General features: G+C 42.5%; 1 protein-coding gene across 1 annotated transcript; it reads left to right on the forward strand.

Moving 5' to 3' along the window:
- Positions 1-1,721: 1,721 nt before the first annotated feature.
- On the forward strand, positions 1,722-2,000 carry LOC116476787 (large ribosomal subunit protein eL43-like). The gene has a single exon (XM_032167115.3). The coding sequence runs from the start codon at positions 1,722-1,724 to the stop codon at positions 1,998-2,000; it is 279 nt and encodes a 92-aa protein (XP_032023006.1).
- Positions 2,001-20,620: the final 18,620 nt, after the last annotated feature.

The raw sequence follows: 20,620 nt of genomic DNA on the forward strand, positions 1-20,620 counted from the left end.
TGGTTGATAAGCTGCTTCTCATTGGCTGACAAGCTTTAGAAGCAGAAAATCAAGAGCAAGGAAAAGGGACTTACAAATATGCCAACCTTAATAGTAGCAGGGTTGCCATGATTAAGTTTTAAATTTGATTGTGAACTCCCTGGCAATCAAGGCAAAAATGGAAACATAATCAGGCATGTAGCTCTCAATAACAGAAAGGAAGGCCCTCCTGGCCCTTCTTGAAAGCATTCAGAATATTACAATAATAACAACAGTCATTTACTGAGCACTCTCTATGTACCAAGAGCATATTCTGTGCTTGTAACAACCAAACAAATTAGTTGTTTCTTTTATGGTTGAAAAAATTAGGCTCACAGAGGTGATGACTTTTGTAAGACTTTCCAGTTAGTAGCAGTTGAAACCTGAATGACTATCCGAGTATATCTGACTCCAGCTACTAACCAACACTGTCTTTCCAGCCTGTGATAGACATGTCTTCAGTAACGTTTTCATAGCAAATGTGCTACTTTTAATGGCTGTTTGACCTTCAAGTAGAAATTTCAAAATTTGGGGGTTTTGTGTCATATTCAAACTGAAAATGAGTTGAGTGACTGAGCCTCAGAGCTTTGCTCCATCCCCTTTTCCATCAGAAAGTAAAGAATAAAACTAAATATATATTGAGTCTACGAGGCTAGGTGCCCTACATTCATTTCTTTATTTAAACTTCACCCAAGGCCGGATGCAGTGGCTCACATCTGTAATCCCAGCACTTTGGGAGGCCGAGGTGGGTGGATCACCTGAGGTCAGGAGTTTGAGACCAGCCTGACCAATATGGTGAAACACTGTCTCTACTAAAAATACAAAAATTAGCCAGGCGTGGTGCCATGCACCTGTAGTCCCAGCTACTTGGGAGGCTGAGGCAGGAGAATCACTTGAACCAGGGAGGTGGAGGTTGCAGTGAGCCAAGATCGCACCACTGCACTCCAGACTAGGTGACAAGAACGAGACTGAATCTCAAAAAAAAAAATAAATAACAAAAAATAAATAAACTTCACCCTAAAAAAAAGTGTGACTTAGAGTCTTAATAAAAGATTTTTGGTTACCAGTTGCAAGACCCACCTGAAAGAGTTTAAATAAAGGGGTACCCATAATTATAAATAATGTGTATCTGGAAGAACTCAAGGGTGGGAAGTGTGGCTGAGCTTCATAAGAGAGACAAGGAGCAGAAACTGGGAAGTCAGAACACTCACTGGACCTACTTCTCCAGGGGGTATTGTCTTTTGACCCTACTTCTCTATGCATCTCTATGTTGGGGTGAACCTTCTTGTTTCCAAGTACAAAAACCTCCATTAGGGTTACACTCCTGGATTTTGGTTCATGAATTTGGGCAAGGATCCAAGCACTCATAGTTCAACTGTTTCCCCTCGCATTTTTCCCCTCCATCTACATGGGGCAGCCTCTGGCTATTCAGGGTTGTCTATGAAAAGTCTGTCTCATTATGTGTTCAGCATTGCCACACTAAACTATGTTTATCTGCAAAAAGCTCATGCGTTACTCCTCCTCTGCCATAACCTCATGAATCCCTTAATTGGTTTTGAAGTGAGGCAAGGAAAGGGGAGGTTACTTATTGGGCCCCCTCAGACTCCAACATGTCAGATAGGGTTACCCAGTCATGGTGTCACCCCCACTTCCCAGATCAAGAATTAACAGGCTCTCTGGGCTCAGACCTAGGTCGCGGTGACATGGCCAAACGTACCAAGAAAGTCGGGATCGTCGGTAAATACGGGACCCGCTATGGGGCCTCCCTCCAGAAAATGGTGAAGAAAATTGAAATCAGCCAGCACGCCAAGTACACTTGCTCTTTCTGTGGCAAAATCAAGATGAAGAGACGAGCTGTGGGGATCTGGCACTGTGGTTCCTGCGTGAAGACAGTGGCTGGCGGTGCCTGGACGTATGATACCACTTCCACTGTCACAGTAAAGTCTGCCATCAGAAGGCTGAAGGAGTTGAAAGACCAGTAGACGCTCCTCTACTCTTTGAGACACCACTGGCCTATAATAAATGGGTTAATTTATGTTTAAAAAAAAAAAAAAAGGATTAACAGAACCTCTGGATTCTATTCTTAAGGATTTTTTAGATTCTGACTGAGCTAACTTGAGTCAGTCCACCATGGTCCAATCAGCTTTGCCAGGGGCCTGGAGTCACGTGGTACAGAGAGGAGGAGAGTAGTCGGAGGGAACGAATCAAGGGCTAAGCAGATACCTCAAGGTTTCTATTATAGGCAGGCCTTGTCATCTCCTTTTTCACCAGTGGAGAAATTGCATCTTAGGGAGAAGACAGTCTCACAGCTAATATAAGAGCTAAAATTCATACCGAGGTCTGATTGACTCTAAAGGTTATGTTCCTAACACAGTTATAAGATCTCAGAAGCTGACCCTGAGCTGGCATTCTCCAGTTGGCATTGAATAGAATACCTGGCATCGTGTAAACTAGCCCAACAGTAATACTGATAAGAAAGCAGAGCTAAGATTTTACCTTCTCATTTTTAGTGACATCTTCTTTTCCTTTCTCCTTCTGAACTACCCTGGAAATATGAGCTGCAAAGACTAATAAAAAGAATACTAGGCCGGGCGCGGTGGCTCACGCCTGTAAGCCAGGGCAGGCTGAGGCAGGAGGATCACTTGAGGTCAGGAGTTTGAGACCAGCCTGCACCTGTAGTCCCACCTACTCGGGGGCCTGAGGCTTAAACCCAGGAGGCGGAGGTTGCAGTGAACTGAGATTGCACCACTGCACTCCAGCCTGGGTGACAAGAGAGAAACTCCGTTTCAAAAAAAAAAAAGTATACTGTACTTGGTCCCAGAAAGTCTCCACTTACAAGCTCCATGTCCTTAAAACACACAGATATTAAGCTCTTTGATCATCATGCAATTTTTTCATTTATTTAGCCTATATAGACGTATATATGTATATGTATATATGTATATGTTAATGTAATATATATTGAGCATATGTATTATATACTTATAATACATATTATACAGAAATATATGTATATGTTAATATAATATATATTAAGCATATGTATTACAAATATTTTATACTTATATAATATGTATTATATATAAGTATATGTATTTATTATATACTTATACATATGTTTAATACATATTACATTAACATAAATATACTTACTTAAGTATATAATACATATGTTTAATATTGCATTACATTAATATATTTATAAATCTATAATACATATGCTTAATATATATTAATGCCAGGCTGGGTGTGGTGGCTCACGCCTGTAATCCCAGCACTTTGGGAGGCTGAGGCAGGCAGATCACGAGGTCAGGAGATTGAGACCAACCTGGCTAACACAGTGAAACCCCGTCTCTACTAAAAATACAAAAAATTAGCCGGGCGTGGTGGCGGACACCTGTAGTTCCAGCTACTCGGGAGGCTGAGGGAGGAGAATGGCTTGAACCCAGGAGGCAGAGCTTGCAGTGAGCCGAGATCGCGCCATTGCACTTCAGCCTGGGCGACAGCGAGACTCCATCTCAAAAAAAAAAAAAAAATATATATATATATATATGTACATGTATATATATGTGTGTGCGTGTGTGTGTATATATATGCCTAAGACATATACAGCACATAATACATTATGTTATATATTAATATATAATACATATGTTTATTATATCAACGGATATATTGGATATCTACAACATACTAAGTAATTAAAAATAAATCCTACCAGATGCTTAGCTTCTAATGTGAGAAATGCAAATTAAAAGTAACTACACTGAAATAATGTTTTTCTGCTCTCAGATCTCCAAATGTCCAAATGTACTGCAACACATGTGGGTGAGGCCAAGGGGAAACGCAGGCACTTAAACATTGTGGATGGGAATATGAAGTGGTACAATCCCATGGAAAGCAATTTGTCAAAAATTATTAAACCACAAACTCGGCCGGGTGCGGTGGCTCATGCCTGTAATCCCAGCACTTTGGGAGGCCGAGGTGGGCGGATCACCTGAGGTCGGGAGTTCGGGACCAGCCTGACCAACATGGAGAAACCCCGTCTCTACTAAAAACACAAAATTAGCCAGGCATGGTGGCGCATGTCTGTAATCCCAGCTATTGGGGAAGGCTGAGGCAGGCAAATCACTTGAACCCGGGAAGCGGAGGTTGCGGTGAGCCAAGATCGCGCCATTGTACTCCAGCCTGGGCAACAACAGCGAAACTCCGTCTCAAAAAAAAAAAAAAAACACACACAAACTCAAGGCCCGGTGTAGTGGCTCACGCCTATAATCCTAGTACTTTGGGAAGCCGAGGCAGGCAGATCACCTGAGGCCAGGAGTTCAAGACCAGCCTGGCCAACATGGCGAAACCTCATCTCTACTAAAAATGCAAAAATTAACTATGCATGGTGGCGTGTGCCTTTAATCCCAGATACTTGGGAGGCTGAGGCAGGAGAATCGCTTGAACCTGGGAGGTGGAGGTTTCAGTGAGCCAAGATTGTGCCTGGATGACAAAGCGAGACTCTGTTTCAAAAATAATAATAATTTAAAATACAAACTCATATACAATGTGTACCAGCAATTTGGTTTCCAGGAAATTATGCTTCAAGTGTTCTCACACTCATCAGAAATAACATCTGTATGTGATTGTTATCATTGTGGCATTGTTTATGATCACAAAAGATTAAAAACAATTTAAATGGCCATCAGCACAGGCCTAGATCATCTATAGAGTGGAACTCTGGGCATCAATGACAGAAAATGAGGAAGCTCTCTAAGTTCTGAAACGGAAAACTGCCAAAACATAAAAGTGAGTGGAAAAAACAAGGTGCAGAACAGTGTGTAGAGTGTGCATATGTGTAAAAATTATATACATTAGTATTAGCAATACTAATAGTATAACACTAATAGTATTCGTAATTCATTATTTGCTAATATATGCAAATATAGTATTATACTATACTATAATAGAATTAGTTATAATGGTATAGTATGTGTATATATGTTTGTGTATATGTGTATGTATATAAAATCTTGTATAGGCATTAAAAAATATCTGGGGAAAAAACTGATATCAAGAAGTTCCTTTAAAAAAAAAAATGTGGGGTGGGAAGCCAGGCAAATAGGGACAGGGATGAGAATAAAACTTTTGACAAAATATCTTTTGAGAATTTTTGAACCAACATGAATGTATAAGCTATTCAAAAATTGAAATAAATATATGCAGTCTGTAAAATGACAACAGTGTAGTGAATGTTAGGAAGGGGAAGCCAGGGCCCCACAGGAACATGTAACAGGGGATCTAACTTAGTCTACAGGGCCTAGGGAAACTCCCTGATGAAGTCGCTTTTAAACTGAGACTGGAAGAATAAATAGGCCAAGAGGAAAGTGGATGAAGAATGGCTGACCAGGGCCAGGTGTGGTGGCTCACGTCTGTAATCCCAGAACTTTGGGAGGCCGAGGCGGGCGGATCACAAGGTCAGGAGATCCAGACCATCCTAGCTAACACAGTGAAACCCCGTCTCTACTAAAAATACAAAAATTAGCCGGGCGTGGTGCCGGGTGCCTGTAGTCCTAGCTGCTGGGGAGGCTGAGGCGGGAGAATGGCGTGAACCCGGGAGGCGGAGCTTGCAGTGAGCCGAGATCGCGCCACTGCACTCCAGCCTGGGCGACAGAGCAAGACTCCGTCTCAAAAAAAAAAAAAAAAAGAATGGCTGACCAGAAAAAGGGACCAAAAGCCCTGAGCAGGTAAAGAGCTTCACAGTCAAGGAGTAGAAACATACGCAGTATGGCCAGAACACAGAAAACCAGCGGGCAGGGAGATGCAGGAAGGAGTAGCCAAAGCTGAAAGGAAAGTGAGGGCCAAATTGTGCAGGCTACGTGAATAATGTCGGGACTTGCTCCTAAGGGCAATGGGAAGCCATTGAAGGAGTTTAAGCAGGAAAGTGATGGGATCAAGGTTATGTTTTAAATGGATTGCTCTGGAGCCTATGAGGAGAAATGACTGGAGGAAGCAAGACTGGATGTTGACAACTCATATATCTGACAAACTACTTTGGAAAACTGTCTGGCAGTTTCTTACAAAGTTAAACATACATCTACCCTATGACCTAGCAATTTCATTCTTGGGTATTTATCCAAGTTAAATGAAAACATATGTTCACAAAATATTTGTACAAAATTTGTTATAGCAGTTGTATTCATAGCAACAAAAATGATGAAGAAAAAAGCCACTAAATTTCTATCAAAAAATGAATTAATAAGCAAATTGCGGTGTATTTCTACAATGGCATACCACTCAGCAATACAATGGAAGGAATTCCTCATACACACAACACGAATGAGTCTTAAATCCATGAAAAAAAGTACAGATATGTACATACTGTATGATTCCAATGATATGAAATGAAATCAATGTACAGAAAAAATAGTCCCTAGTAATAGAAATCAGAAAGTAGTTGCCTAGGGGAAGGAGACATTGTCTGGGAAGAAAAAAATGAAGGATTATTCTGGGGCAATGGAAATATTGTATCTCTTTTTGTACATGGCAGTTACCCAGTGTACACAAATGTCAAAACTTATCAAAGCGAAACAGCTGGACTTGTGCTTTTTATTATCTCGAACTCCGGAGCTCAAGCGACCCACTCACCTTGGCCTCCTAAAGTGCTGGGATTACAGGCATGAGCCATCATTCTCAGCGTGCTTTTTACTAACTGTACTTCAATTTTTTTTAAAAAAAGAGTGGACATTGAGGAAGATAGGAGGCAACTGTAATAATCCAGGAGAAGGGTGATGGCAGCCTGGTGCCCTATTATTGGGGACCAAATAAAATAACATGTATAAGAGGGCAAACAATAAACCTTCATGCAAACCATGAAGCTCTAGGCAAACTGTGAACCTTTGTGCGAAAGTGAGGACCGGGTCAAACTTAACCCCTATCAAAATTCGGAGGTGATGGAGACTTCCAAAATTGCCCCCAAGGCAGTCCCATTGTTTGCAATGAAGGGCTGGGGGGTGATTAATCATGATCATCTGGTTGGTTTGTCACAGTTTGGCAGGAAGTGGGACCAATGACTGCTGAGAGTCATCAGAATACTTGACCGTGGGGCAAAAAGCAGGGGAGGGGCAGGAGCTGCTTTGGCCAGAAGTCGTTTTCTACTGAAAATTGGGCTTTCCCAAACAAGAAGTGTATTCAGCTGCTGGAATGGGGTCTTGAATTTATTTTTTTGTATAATTAGGGTTTGAAGGATACAGCAAAAAAGGAAGCAGACTGTCAGTTCCTGAAGCAGGGGCCATCACCATCAGTGACACGGCCACCCAGCCTCCAGAAGAGTTTGCTGGGGGCTGAGAGTGTGTGGGAAATACAAGGGGGCTGCTTGCAAGCATCTGCCTCTGACTGCAGACAGGTTTGGAGAAACAGCTGTGTGGAAATCAGGCAAAAGCTATCCGAAGAACTGTTCACTCACCATTTAACTGAATTCAACTTTGTTTCCGTGACTTTTTTTTTTTTAGTGTTAATAAATCTCTGATTATTTGCTTTAATTTAATGTTGATTTTGTTTTCTCAAAACGACTTGGAATGAGCAGACACAGCTGGATCCTCCCTGTTTACCCCAGTGGATGCTAAATAATTTGGTGAAGAGGAGACATCCCTGCACAAAGCAGAGCTGTAGATTCTCTGACCTCCTTGAAGACCCTCTTCTGAGCTGCAGTGGACATTTGCCATATTTTTATTAATAGGTGTCTGTCATCAAATCTCCCTCTGTAAGGGTTGGTCACTGCTGTGGCTTCTCTTGATGTGAGGTCAGACTCACCTTCCATATCAAAAGTGGACAAAATCACACTCACACTCTCTCATTCACACATAAACACACAACCCTGGCACAATCTGAGGATCAGTAGCTGACTTTGGCTCAGCCCACCAAGTGGTCTTTCCCGGAAGTGTGAATCTCAGGGAAGCAATACAAAAACAGGAAGGGGGTGGGTGGCTACCTCTGGAGACAGCTGGAGGTCGCCCTTTCAAAAGCAGGCTGGCGGGCATGCTGACCAAACCACTCCTGCCAAGGTGCCATTGCTGTGGTTCCTTTGGCCTGGCCATCTGACTCTCCCCTAATTTCTACTCATTTCTAAGGTTAATTCTCTTTACTCTCCAACCACTTCGATACATTTCCTTCCATTTATGTTCTCTAGAGTCTGTTTTCATTGCTGACACCTAAGATGGTGCATAATCATAAGCCAGTGTGATTTCATTTCCTATCTGAAACCTTCGGAAAAAAATGCTCTCAAGCAGTATCTCAGACACCCAAATCCAAGGCTTTACTTTGGTGGCAATGGAAAGACACCTGAATGGGTGGGCATGGGAATAGGGTAAGAGGAGTAGAAAAGAGGAAGGGAAAAGAGAAAGTACTGCATATTTCATACCTACTATAGTCTAGGACTGAGGATACAGCAATGATCAACATAGGCAGAGGCTCTAACAGATGCCAGGAGCCAGCTAGGCATTTGTCCGGCTACCTTATGATAACATCACAGGGAGGGAGGTGCTCCCATATCCCAAGTGGGAAGAGTGCGGCTCAGTGAGGCTGAGAAACTTGCCCTGGGTCACACAGCAGATGACTATTGGAGCTGGAATCTGAACCAGATCTCATTCCTACCACATCTGCTCTTTCCAGTATATAAGTTTGTTAGACAATGGTGGGTAAACCACGCACCTTTTTTTCTTTTCGTATTTTGATTTCAGTGTTGTATCCATGATTTGGAACGAACCCACCTGAGCCTAATGATGTGACGAGATCATTGGATTATATATGTATTTCCTTTAAAAACACAAGGTAGAAAACTTTACTGAGTCCATGAAAAGAAAAGCTGGAGGCACGTCAAAGCCTGTTTTGATTTAAGTGGAATAGATCCAGCTTGAGTGTAAATTCGAGACTGTGTTTGCTTGTGTCACACTCTGTTTTTCAAATTACTTTCATATGTCCCATTTCATTTATTTCCCCCAGTTCTGGATGGGAAAACTGAGGCCTGGGACTTGAAATAACAGATGTATGTTCGTACAGCAAATTATCATGAGAGCCAAAACTCAAACCCATACTGTCTCACCGAACACCACTGCTTCTTTCAGCACACAATAATTATTATTATGCCGAGTAAGTTTAACAAGGTGACTTGGATCGATTCATTCTGATGATTTGAGTTGGCTCCTGGGATCATCTGGGTAAATATTAGGCCCACATCTCTTTCCAAACATATTCCATCTCTCCCTCTCTTCGTTTTTTTTCTTAACTTTTTTCTACATTTTCACCTCTCCTCCCTCACCATACCTCCCTCCCTTTCTCTGTTAAACTCCTCCCCTTCTCTTCTTTCCGCCCTTCCTCTCATCCTCTCACCCACAAAAACATTTGTTTGTCTTACATAGGGATAGTGTCATGTGACTGGGTGGCTGAAATGAGAAGTATCTTTTAAGCTCCTGGAAGCAGAATATTTTCTTATGGATTTTTTATTGTTTGGATTGTTTTGCCAGGCTAATGAAAGAAGACTCTGAGGTCCCCTTATCTCAGGCCAACTAGAGGATGCCTTCAAGTTTTTGTTTTTCTTCCCAAGCTGGTTCCTTACAAATGCATCCAGAAGGTCATTCCCAGGTCCCCAAGATAGTGGTGGGTAATCAATCACATCCAGGACATTAGCATCACAGCAGATAAGCTCATGCATGGGAGGATTTGGGAAAGGAGAAAGGGGAGCCTAAACTATCCCTGAACCATGTGCTCCAGCAAAGGCAAGTGGAGGGATTACTTTTTCCAGGAGTTCACTGGGACAGCCACAAGTATATTCTAGCTCCAATGACCATTCTTCCCTTTTGATTTTTGACTCAAAACAAAAATACACATACATAAAATCCTTAAACATTTCCTATATAATCTGATAATTGCAATTCAGCAAGCAATAAAGATTTTGTGATTGTGTTTAACAGCTCCAAGGGCTGGGTCCACACAAGGCCCCCAGGCAATAACTAATCCCTCTGAAACAAACAGAGAGGACTCCAGACCTGGCTTTGCCAAGGACAAGTTTTGTAAGCTTATTTAAGTCACCTAACTTCTCTAGGCCTCAGATTCCTCAACTATAAAATAATGAGCTAGTTTATTATTTCAACCAATGCTTATTAAACATCCACTTTGTGTCAGGCTTTGTGCAAAAAGCTGGAAATATTTTTAAAGTATAGACACAGTATCTGTTCTCAGAGGGTCTCAATGTTTAATGGGGGAAAAGATGCATCATAAGAGAAAAGTGCTGTGGATGGGCAAAGGTAAAAACAACTCAGCCCAGGAGCTTATCTTTAGGATTCTTCCCAACCCCAAAAGTCTACACGTATGGCATTTTTTTGTCTGTTCATTTTGTTTTGGTTGTCTTTTCACATGAATGTTATTTCATTCTTTCTTGACTAGTTGTTTTCAAATCATTGTTGTCGTTATCAACCATTACCAATTACTAAACACATACTGTTACCCCAAATGTTGTAATTACCCCAACTGTTGGTAATTACCCCAATGACTCTAAAAGTTAGACATTATAATCACCATTTTTTATATAATAACACTGAAGCCCAGAGAGGTTAAGTAACTTACCCAAGCTCACATCGCCAGAAAGTTACGGAACTGGGATTGGAGTTGACCCCTGTCAACTCCAAAGTACGTGCTCTTTCTACTACTTGGTGTTGCCTCAGGTATAGGTAGCCACTTAGGACAAACATCATTTGCAGGAGCAGGTGTGAAATAAAAATATGAGGCCCTTTGTCCAAATATTATTGAAAATTTCAAGATAGCAAGAGCAAAGCATTAAACAAAGCACAAGGCCTGTCTAAGCACAGGGCTCTGAATGACTGCCCATGTTGCACACCCAGGAATCCAGCCCTGCCAGCCACAATTCAGTTTGCAATGGCATCTCCCACTGAAGCAGAAAAGCTTCACAGCGATTTGCAGGCCCAGATCACAGTCGCTGAATGTTTCAGTGATCATGCTTCACATGTAGGATTTCTGGCATTACCTAGAGGGTTCATTGTGAACCACCTGGCAGGACTTGGGGGCTCAGTGTGGTAGCTTTTTCAGAGTAGCCCTGACACCTAACCTAAAGAATATTAATATCATTTCTGGTAATGCCAATTACTTTTTTTTTTTTGAGATGGAGTTTTGCTCGTTGCCAGGCTGGAGTGCAATGGCACAATCTCAGCTCACCACAACCTCTGCTTCCCAGGTTCAAGTGATTCTCCTGCCTCAGCCTCCTGAGTAGCTGGGATTACAGGCATGTGCCACCACACCTGGCTAATTTTGTATTTTTAGTAGAGACAAGGTTTCTCCATGTTGGTCAGGCCGGTCTCGAACTCCTGACCTCAGGTGATCCGACCACCTCGGCCTCCCAAAGTGCTGGGATTACGGGCATGAACCACTGCCACCCGGCCAGCCAATTACTTTTTCTAATGTGGGGAAAGGTACATAATCTTGCTGAAAGAGTTTTGCTCCGTGTGATGGTTCATGCCTGTAATCCCAGTATTTTGGGAGGCTGAGGCAGGAGGATGGCTTGAGCCCAAGAGTTTGAGACCAGCCTGGGAAACAGAGACCCCTGTCTCTACAAAAAATACAAAAAATTAGCCAGGCATGGTGGTATGTGCCTATAGTAGGAGGCTGAGCTGGGAGGATCACTTGAGCCTGGGAGGTTGAGGCCACAGTAAGCCATGATCATGCCACTACACTCCAGCCTGGGTGACAGAGTAAAGAAAAAAAAAAAAAAGAGTTCTGGTCATACCCTCACACCCTTACTCTTACATTTAGAACATTAATGCTGCATAAATGGAACATGTCCAAAAGACTCTTAGGATGCAAGCATCTTTTTAAATTGCAAACTGGGACCAGTACGTGTGCCCTAATAGAGGACAGTAGGAAAAAAAGCAACAAGAGCTTTGCAGCTGCTGGATTATGAACCTCTCTACTGAGGCACTAACTCCTATTAAGATGTTAGCTCCTACTGACCCAGCAGAGGCTGAGTAAAGATTGTCATTTTGGTCAACGATTCTTAATCAGTGGTATTTAATCTTTTGAGATCACAGACCCCTTCTTTGAAAAGTATGAACCATCTCCCCAGAAAAAAGACAGGCGTATGTAAAATATTCTTGCATTCAATTGTAGACTCTCTGCCATAGCCCTAGATTTTTTAAAACCATATTTTAAAGCATGGCTCTCCTAATTATAGAATTGTCAGAGGCGTCTGAACCAGAGCAACTCCATCTTGAGTAGGGGCTGGGTAAAATAAGGCTGAGACCTACTGGGCTGCATTCCCAGACGGTTAGACATTCTAAGTCACAGGATGAGATAGGAGGTCAGCCAAGATACAGGTCATCAAGACCTTGCTGATAAAATAGGTTGCAGTAAAGAAGCCAGCTGAAACCCACCAAAACCAAGATGGCCATGAGAGTGACCTCTGGTTGTCCTCACTGCTACACTCCCACCAGCACCATGACAGTTTACAAATGCCATGGCAATGTCAGGAAGTTACCCTATATGGTCTAAAAGGGGAGGCATGAATAATCCACCCTTTGTTTAGCATATAATCAAGAAATAACCATAAAAATAGGCAACCAGAAGCCTTCTGTCAGTGGAATAGCCATTCTTTTATTCCTTTACTTTCTTAATAAACTTGCTTTCACTTTATGGACTCGCCTTTAATTCTTTCTTGCGCGAGATCCAGTAACCCTCTTTTGAGGTCTGGATCTGGACCCCTTTCTGTTAACAGAATCTTCCAGTGTTAGAACTAAACACAAACTTAGAGATTATTTTTGTGAAAGCACCTTATTCCTAGTGGTGTGAAAGCTGAGGTCATTTTGGATAATAAATGGTTCTGCACATTTTCAAAGAGCTAGTCCTCTCATTGTCAACACTACCTTGAACTAGTTGCCCCACTCCTAATTTGCTCCTGTCAAAACACTGCAGCCAAATGCAACAATCCAGTGCCACAAATGGCTGCTGCCAGGATGTCAGTGAACATTTGTGGAGCACCTGAACCAGCCAGGGTGTTGGGCGCAAGAACAGCTCCTGTCCTTGAGAAGCTCAAACACATCTAGAGGAGAAACAAACAAGAACAATATAATGTAATACAACACATGCAATTACAGATGTTTGAACTAGGTTCAGAGGTGCCCTAAAGGAAGGTGCTACAGGCTCTGCTTGATTGAGTCATGTGAGGCTCCCAGAAGAGGAAACGCATATCCAGGGACTTGAAGAAGAAGAGGAAACACTTATGCAGGGACTTGAAGAATGAGCAGAAGGGCCACGGAGGGAAACAGCCTCCTGGCTGAGGAGTCCAGCACGCAGGAGCAGAGAACACTGAAACAGCCTGAGGACAGGAGGAGCTGGAAGTGGCTGGGATTGGCTAGAGCATAGGGTGTGTCTGAGGAAGAGGAATGATGTGGCTGGAAGAGAGGGGAAGAGCCAGACCTGAGGGTCTTGGATAGCACTCTGAGGGGTTTGGACATAAAGAAGAATATCAGCTGACGTGATGGATTAAGGAGCTCCTTCCTAGGGGTGGTGCAAGGAGGCCAGATAGTCATCTGTCCTGAATGGCCTTCCGAGGGGCTGGGGGTAGGGGTGGGGTGGGGCTGGAGTGAGGGCAGCCTCTCTGAGATCCCTATCACCTCTCTCTTTAAAAATCAGCCACTGCCAAACACTAGAGAACCTAAGAAGGCCCCTGTAAAGCAGAAATGACAGGCAGTCAGCCTGGAGTACACCTTTAAAAAGTCAGTAAGACATATACACCAGAAAAGGACCACGCTTCTCCATTAAAAGGTAGCCAAATGGGAGAAGGCCTTCTCAAAAATATAGAGAAATTTCTCACTTGATGTACTGATGTTTTTCCTCTGCAGAGCTTCACATTTTTCATCCATTCCTAAAATTGAGCCAGTTTAGCCCTAGGAGGTGGGCAGGCTCTGAGGAATCATCAATCAAGAGAAGAGAACATCGCCAGAAACACGTAAGGGAAACGTTTCCATGTCGCTACTTCTCAGGATTCCTGGGCATTAAGGGTACTTAAGAAGTGCTTGTAAAGAGTGTGTTTTCTCCCAAGCAAACGCATAAACAAAAAATCCTAATTACAGGGACACTGCATTGAGTCTGTCCTAAAGCTGTCCTGCTTGTATTCACCACTAGGTGTCATTAGAGCCCTCTTTTAAAAGAAACAAAGCTTCAAAAAACTGACCTCAGGAGAATAATTTTTCCAAAGTGTTCCTATTTCTCAGTAAAAAAAATATATATAATTATATATTTTTAACATGAGTAAAAATTGCAAATGTTCAGGACTTAGCTCTTGAGTGGCTACTAAAGATTATAATTCCTCAGACCGCCTGCAAATATCATGAGTCTTGCAGAATCACAACAAACACATTTTTATTGAAATATCCATGGTAAATATACATCTTACAGGAAATTCCATTGCGTTTACACTATTTATTTAATAGAAATAATCTCTGAGATTATTTGCATTTATTTCTGAAGGAGGATGTTTTTCCTTCCTGAGAATAAGTTCAGGAAATGGGTGAAATGTTCAGGAAGTTAGCTAAATGCTGATGTAAATCCAAAAGGAAGGTCTGTTGTTGTTTCTGTCTTTTTTTTTTTAAAGGGGTGAGGGGGGGGACACACAAAAAAGCTAGGAAGTGGTTCTCTCATTCACTTATGGAAAAATGTTATACTGAATTTCTGATTTAAAAGGAAGAGGATTAGAAAAAATGTGTGGGCCCATGATGTGGTTTTCTGTAGATCTGGTTAGGCAATCCACAGTAGTTAGCAAAGAAAACTGTGTCAAGAAACAAAATCTACATGGGAGACATGACTTGGATTCAGTTTGTCCTAAATTAAACCTTTACTATGAAATTTGAATCGGCTACTCTAAGAAATAAGTCGTGTTAGAAAACTCTCAGTCCTGAAGAGCTGGTGGGGCCCCTTAGCACTACATAAACAACTAAATGCTACCCTCTCCTCCCAAGGACCCTGTCCCCTCCACTAACAGTGTCATGCTGACCCTCAGACTGCAAGGGGGAGTCTGAATGCAGTGAAACTCAAGATCTCCAGGGGTACTTGGTCAGTGTTGCAAGCTGCTGTGGCCTTTGGTGTTATACATCTTTAGTTTGCAACTTAGGGGTGTGCTGTATCAGGTGTGCAGAGCAAACAGAAACTCCTTGCCTCTGAAACACTGGCATTTTAGAAAGCAAAGATTCGGCTCATTGACCAGAGCTACAGAGGACACAATTTGTTGTGGCTTCTCTGAAAATCACCCCCTCCTTTCCATCTCTCTGCTACCACCTTCTTTCAGGCCTTCATGGTTTCTCATCCAAAACTGGTCTTCCTGTCTCCTGCTTGCCTTCTTCCCAGCCCCACACGGCAGACACAGCAAGCTATGTAAAAACACCAACAGGGACATGAGCCTTCCTTGCTTTCAAACTTTTGCCGACTCCCCTGTGCTGAGCACAGGAGAGAATACGGCCTCCAAGGCCTTTCATAACTTGGCCTCAGCCCACCTTCCCTCCCACTCCAAGAATCTCAAGCTCCAGTTACACTGAGCCACTCACCGCCCTGCACCTCCCGCCAGGCAACTCTCTGCCAAGTTTATTCACACATTTATCCTTTTCACTCTGGATACATGAGGACTAGCCATGTACTGTACTTCTTTTAACTTACTTATATAGAGCAATCTCTTTGTATTTATACAATTATGACATAACGGTAGTAAGAGAAGAAGGTTCAGAAGACACAAGGTAACACACCTACATAAATGACCTACTGGGTACAAATATTGTAAATCAACATAGGCCTAGAAAAGGTGGTCAGGTGCTGAATTTTGACTAAATACCTCCGATGGCACATAATGAGTAAGTTTCAATTTTTATATTTTACATTCTGAATTCCGGGGGTGGTTTTGATGAGCAGACTAAGTTTTAAAAGAGTTATGGTCTTTGGGATCCTCACTTCTCTCTCTTCTTCCCTGCACCTTCCCTACATATTTACATCAGCAGATGTGTCCTTTGAGGGGTCAAATGGTGAGACGACAGCAGTTTAGGAACTGTTTGCCCATTACACTGGGTACTCAGAAACTGTTCTATTCAAGCTAAACCACAAGACCTAGGGACTTAGGAAGAAATCACATAGTAAGTGTGATAGGACTAGTAGCATTGATCTTTTGTGGGAAGGAGGGTAGAGGGAGGCACGTAGTGTGCTGCAGCGAACTTCTAGAGGGAAAGGTTGTGTCTTATTTATCTGTGTCCCCTACGGGGCCTTCTCAGGACAGTGGCTGGCACACGATGGACCCTCATTCAGCTATTCAACAAATATTTACTAAGCAGTAGAGGATTTGTTTTTCCAGGTTTAGAGTTTTAAGCTTGTTAACAGCAGCTGAATTCTTTCTCTGTTTTGTCATCTGCATTTTTGGACTCCAAGTTGGACTTCGTATTTCATAGTTTTTAAAAATCACTCCCTTTCCTTTCCCTAGCCCATTCCAGTGTTCTATATACAGTAGACTTTCAGCAAATATTTAAAAGAGACAACTTACAATAGGCAACACGGTGGGGTAGTCGATCATTCCCTAACCTATCTTTGAGGCTGGAGAATTTTCTCGGGGGCTAGTGCCCTAGCATCTTCCCAGAAAGTCCTGCCAACCTGATGGCTCTTGTTGTCACCTTTGGTTTCCTTCCTATGGTGGCCACATCTGTCACCAAAGCCCTTCAGTTTCTCCACCTAACAAGGTTAAAACCCTCCCTTCCTCCCCTCCTTCCTTACTCCATTTCTTCTTTCCTCCCTCCCTTCCTTATACATATATTTTGAAACTTGTGCCCTGTGCCAGGCAGTGTGCCAAGCTCTGACGGTACATAAATAGACAACTGTAGGTGCTCAAAGTCACGCTCAGGGAGCTCAGTTTAGTAAGAGATGGATGCATGCACAGATCATTGCAATCAGTGCAAGGAAGGCTCCCAGAGTTGAATGCACAGAGGCTTAAACCTACCTATCAATAAAAGGAAAGGGAAGCAGAAAGTGGCAAGCAGGAGGATCGGGGATGTCTTCCCAGGAAAGATGACCCAAGGCTTTAAAAAGGACAGACATAACCTAGTTGAGGAAAGATGGAAAGGATATTCTAGGCAAAAGGAAACAACGCATATGCAAAGGGAAAGGGGTGAGAAGAAAATGATGAAACCAGGACAGGATTTTCTGTGACTTATCTATTCCATCTCATTGCTTTATATTTTACCCATTTACCTCATATCAAGTGGAATGATGCAACCCCAGGCATTTCAGGAAATTTACATAACCAATCATTTAATCTCTTAAAGAGAAAGGCATCGATAATGCAGGCTTTCCATGAGATTAAGCACGTTCTTGAGTGAAAACAGAATTGGGTGCTTATAGGAAACCAGGTGGAAAGCTGATGAAAATCAGGCAGTGGATGGAAAATGTAATACATTTGATTTTCTATTCTCTTTCCCTGGGAATTTGAGAAGTTGGAATCCTTTGCCATGAGGGTAAATAAATCTATGGGCCCTCTTAGTGTAAAGATGAAATAGACTGAAGAAAAAAAACAGGGTAATACTAAGAATTTCATGTGAGGCCAAGGTCCATTTTGAAACCCTTTTGGACTAAACTTTTGCAGGTCCAACACATCTTCAAGATATTTAGTGGGATCCTCCCAGTCCTACAGTACCAGCTTACATTGTGAAGGAAAATGAAGGACAGAATAAAGCCCTTCTCCCAGTCTGGTTTATTTCTGTACACAGAACCTCTGAAAACAGGAGGCCAAGGCTGACCTCTTTAGTCAAGAGTCAGCTCAACTTTAAAATTATAATTGCATGTGAAAGCTAAAATGGGAAAGAGAAAAAATCAGTTCTCAGGACCGAAATGCTAAAAACCCTTGGGTCACATTCCAGTTAGGGTCCTGGCTGTGCACACAGAGCTCCCATTGGGGGAAGGTGGGCAAGAGACCAGCCAAGACCAATTCAAACTATAGGGTGTTGGGGATCATGGCATTTATTCTAGAGGTGTCCAGTTTACAGATAAAGAAATGTACTATAGTGATTATGCTATATTATCTTTTAAAAAATAGAAGCTCATGGTCAGATCTCATTATTGAGAAAGGTGCCAAAGAATCTACCCACTCCAAGTGAACTATTTGCAGTAATCAGAGGAGGCTGGGTGCGGTGGCTTATGCCTGTAATCCCAGCACTTTGGGAGGTTGAGGCGGGAGGATCACCTGAGGTCGGGAGTTCAAGACCAGCCTGGCCAACATGGTGAAACCCCGTCTCCACAAAAATACGAAAATTAGTCAGGCATGATGGCAGGTGCCTGTAATCCCAGCTACTCAGGAGGCTGAGGAAGGAGAATCACTTGAACCAGGGAGGCGGAGGTTGCAGTGAGCCGAGATCAAGTCATTGCACTCCAGCCTGGGTGACAGAGCAAGACTCCATCTCAATACCATACCATACCATACACCATACCATACCATACACCATACCATACCATACCATACCATACCATACCATACCATACCATACCATACCATACCATACCATAAAATAGAAAAAATAGAAATCAGAGGGATAGAGTCTGTATTAGTTTCCTTGGGCTGCTGTAACAAATTATCACAAACTGGGTGGCCAAAGGCAACAGGAATTTATTATTTATTTGGGACAGAGTCTTGCTGCGATGCCCAGGCTGAAATGCAATGGCATGATCTCGGCTCATTGCAACCTCTGCCTCCCAGGTTCAAGCGATTCTCCCGTCTCAGCCTCCCAAGTAGCTGGGACTACAGGCACACGTCACACCTGACTAGTTTTTGTATTTTTAGTAGAGATGGGGTTTTACCTTATTGGCCAGGCTGGTCTCGAACTCCTGACGTCATGTGATCTGCCTGCCTTGACCTCCCAAAGTGCTGGGATTACAGGTGTGAGCCACTGCGCCTCGCCCATAGGAATTTATACTTACACAGTTCTGGAGGTTAGAAAGCAAAGATCAAGGTTGTGTTCTTCTGGAGGATCCAAGGAAGAATCTTCCCTGCCTCTCTCCTGGCTGGTGGTTGCCAGCAATCCTTGGCGTTTCTTGCTTGGCCTGTAGCTGCATAACTCCAATCTCTGTGTCGGCCTTCCCATGGCATTCTCCTCTCGTGTGTGTGTGTCCAAATTTCCCAGTTTTTATAAGGATACTAGATATTAGATTAGAACCCACCCTAATCTAGTAAGTATGAACTCATTTTTAACTTAATTTAATCTGCAAAGACCCTATTTCCTAATAAGGTCGCATTCACAGGTATCTGGGGTTAAGATTAGAGGGACACCATGCAACCCACAGGAGTATAAAACAAAAACAAAAGAAAAACCTGTGTAAAACAAAAATACAACCAAAACCCTGAGTTGGGCATGGGAAGACCTGCTGACCAACCTTCTCCAACCCCTTTGGGTTGCCCTCGCCCTCTCTACGTCTTGGTTTCTCCACTCTAAAGGAAGGTTGTCAGACCTGCCCTACTGACTTCAGAAATGCCAGGAGAATAAAATGAAATCATGTAAATAAAGTATTTTCTATTCAGAAAATGTTTCTTTAAGTGCAAGGAATTAAGAATTCATTCCAGATTGTGTTGACTTTCCTTAACTTCGTAATTACTTAATGAATAGGTAATGGAAAGAGAAACACAGCCCAACTGGGAAAACAATTTAAATTACATACCTGCCTTCATTTAGGGTTTGAGATAAATGTCCAGTAGCAATCTGCAGATAAGGAGAGTAGTATTGCAGATCCTTGTTCAATGATTGGGTTTTTTACTCGTGCCAAAACAGGGTGGTATTCAAGTGAAGCTAAAGGGTGGCAAGCAATTTAAAAGCAAACCAAGAGGCCTGATGTTCACATCTAGGACATCAGCAGACGGTGATGGCTCTCCTTCCCTCTGTATGTGAGGTCTATAATATTACTGACTCCCATAACAATATCCTGATAGTAGCTTTGAATTTGCTTTGTCTGATGACTTTTCTGGATATGGGGACACAGACCATCCAATTTATAAAATTAGCTAAAGAAGCCACTTTCCTGATTGACAAATGTGACATACGCCCATGTCTGTTACACAAACAGAACCACTGTGTAGCCAGAAAAAAAAAAAAATCTGAAGAAAAAAAGCCCCCTTTCCTTTCCCTTTTTTAAGAGGTCAAAAGTTCTAGTAATGATGGGAAAACTCTTTTTTAGGCCATCAGATTCAGTCAGGGGGTCTTGGAAGGCAAAGATAGCCACATGCATTGAAAATGCAAAAAAAAAAAAAAAGAGGCGTCATTGGGATAACAACTTGAGAACTACAGTTATATCCAAAGCATCATGTGACCTACTTGAGTGTTACTGATGACCATATTAGTAATCAATTCTGTTGACCTTAGACTGTGGGGGTTTACTGACCCAGGAGAAATCCCGCAGGGGAAAAAGAGCCCCATCAAAAAAGAAAGAGGCCCTCAGAAAGCAGTTCCCAATCTGCCCTGCAAACTGAATCCTCTATTTCTCACTGCTGGGTGTATATGCTTCCTAGTGGCTGTCATATACTTTCAGAAATATGCCAAGTCACACA

Source organism: Hylobates moloch, unplaced genomic scaffold (assembly GCF_009828535.3).
Source record: "Hylobates moloch isolate HMO894 unplaced genomic scaffold, HMol_V3 SCAFFOLD_11, whole genome shotgun sequence".
Lineage (NCBI taxonomy): Eukaryota > Metazoa > Chordata > Mammalia > Primates > Hylobatidae > Hylobates > Hylobates moloch.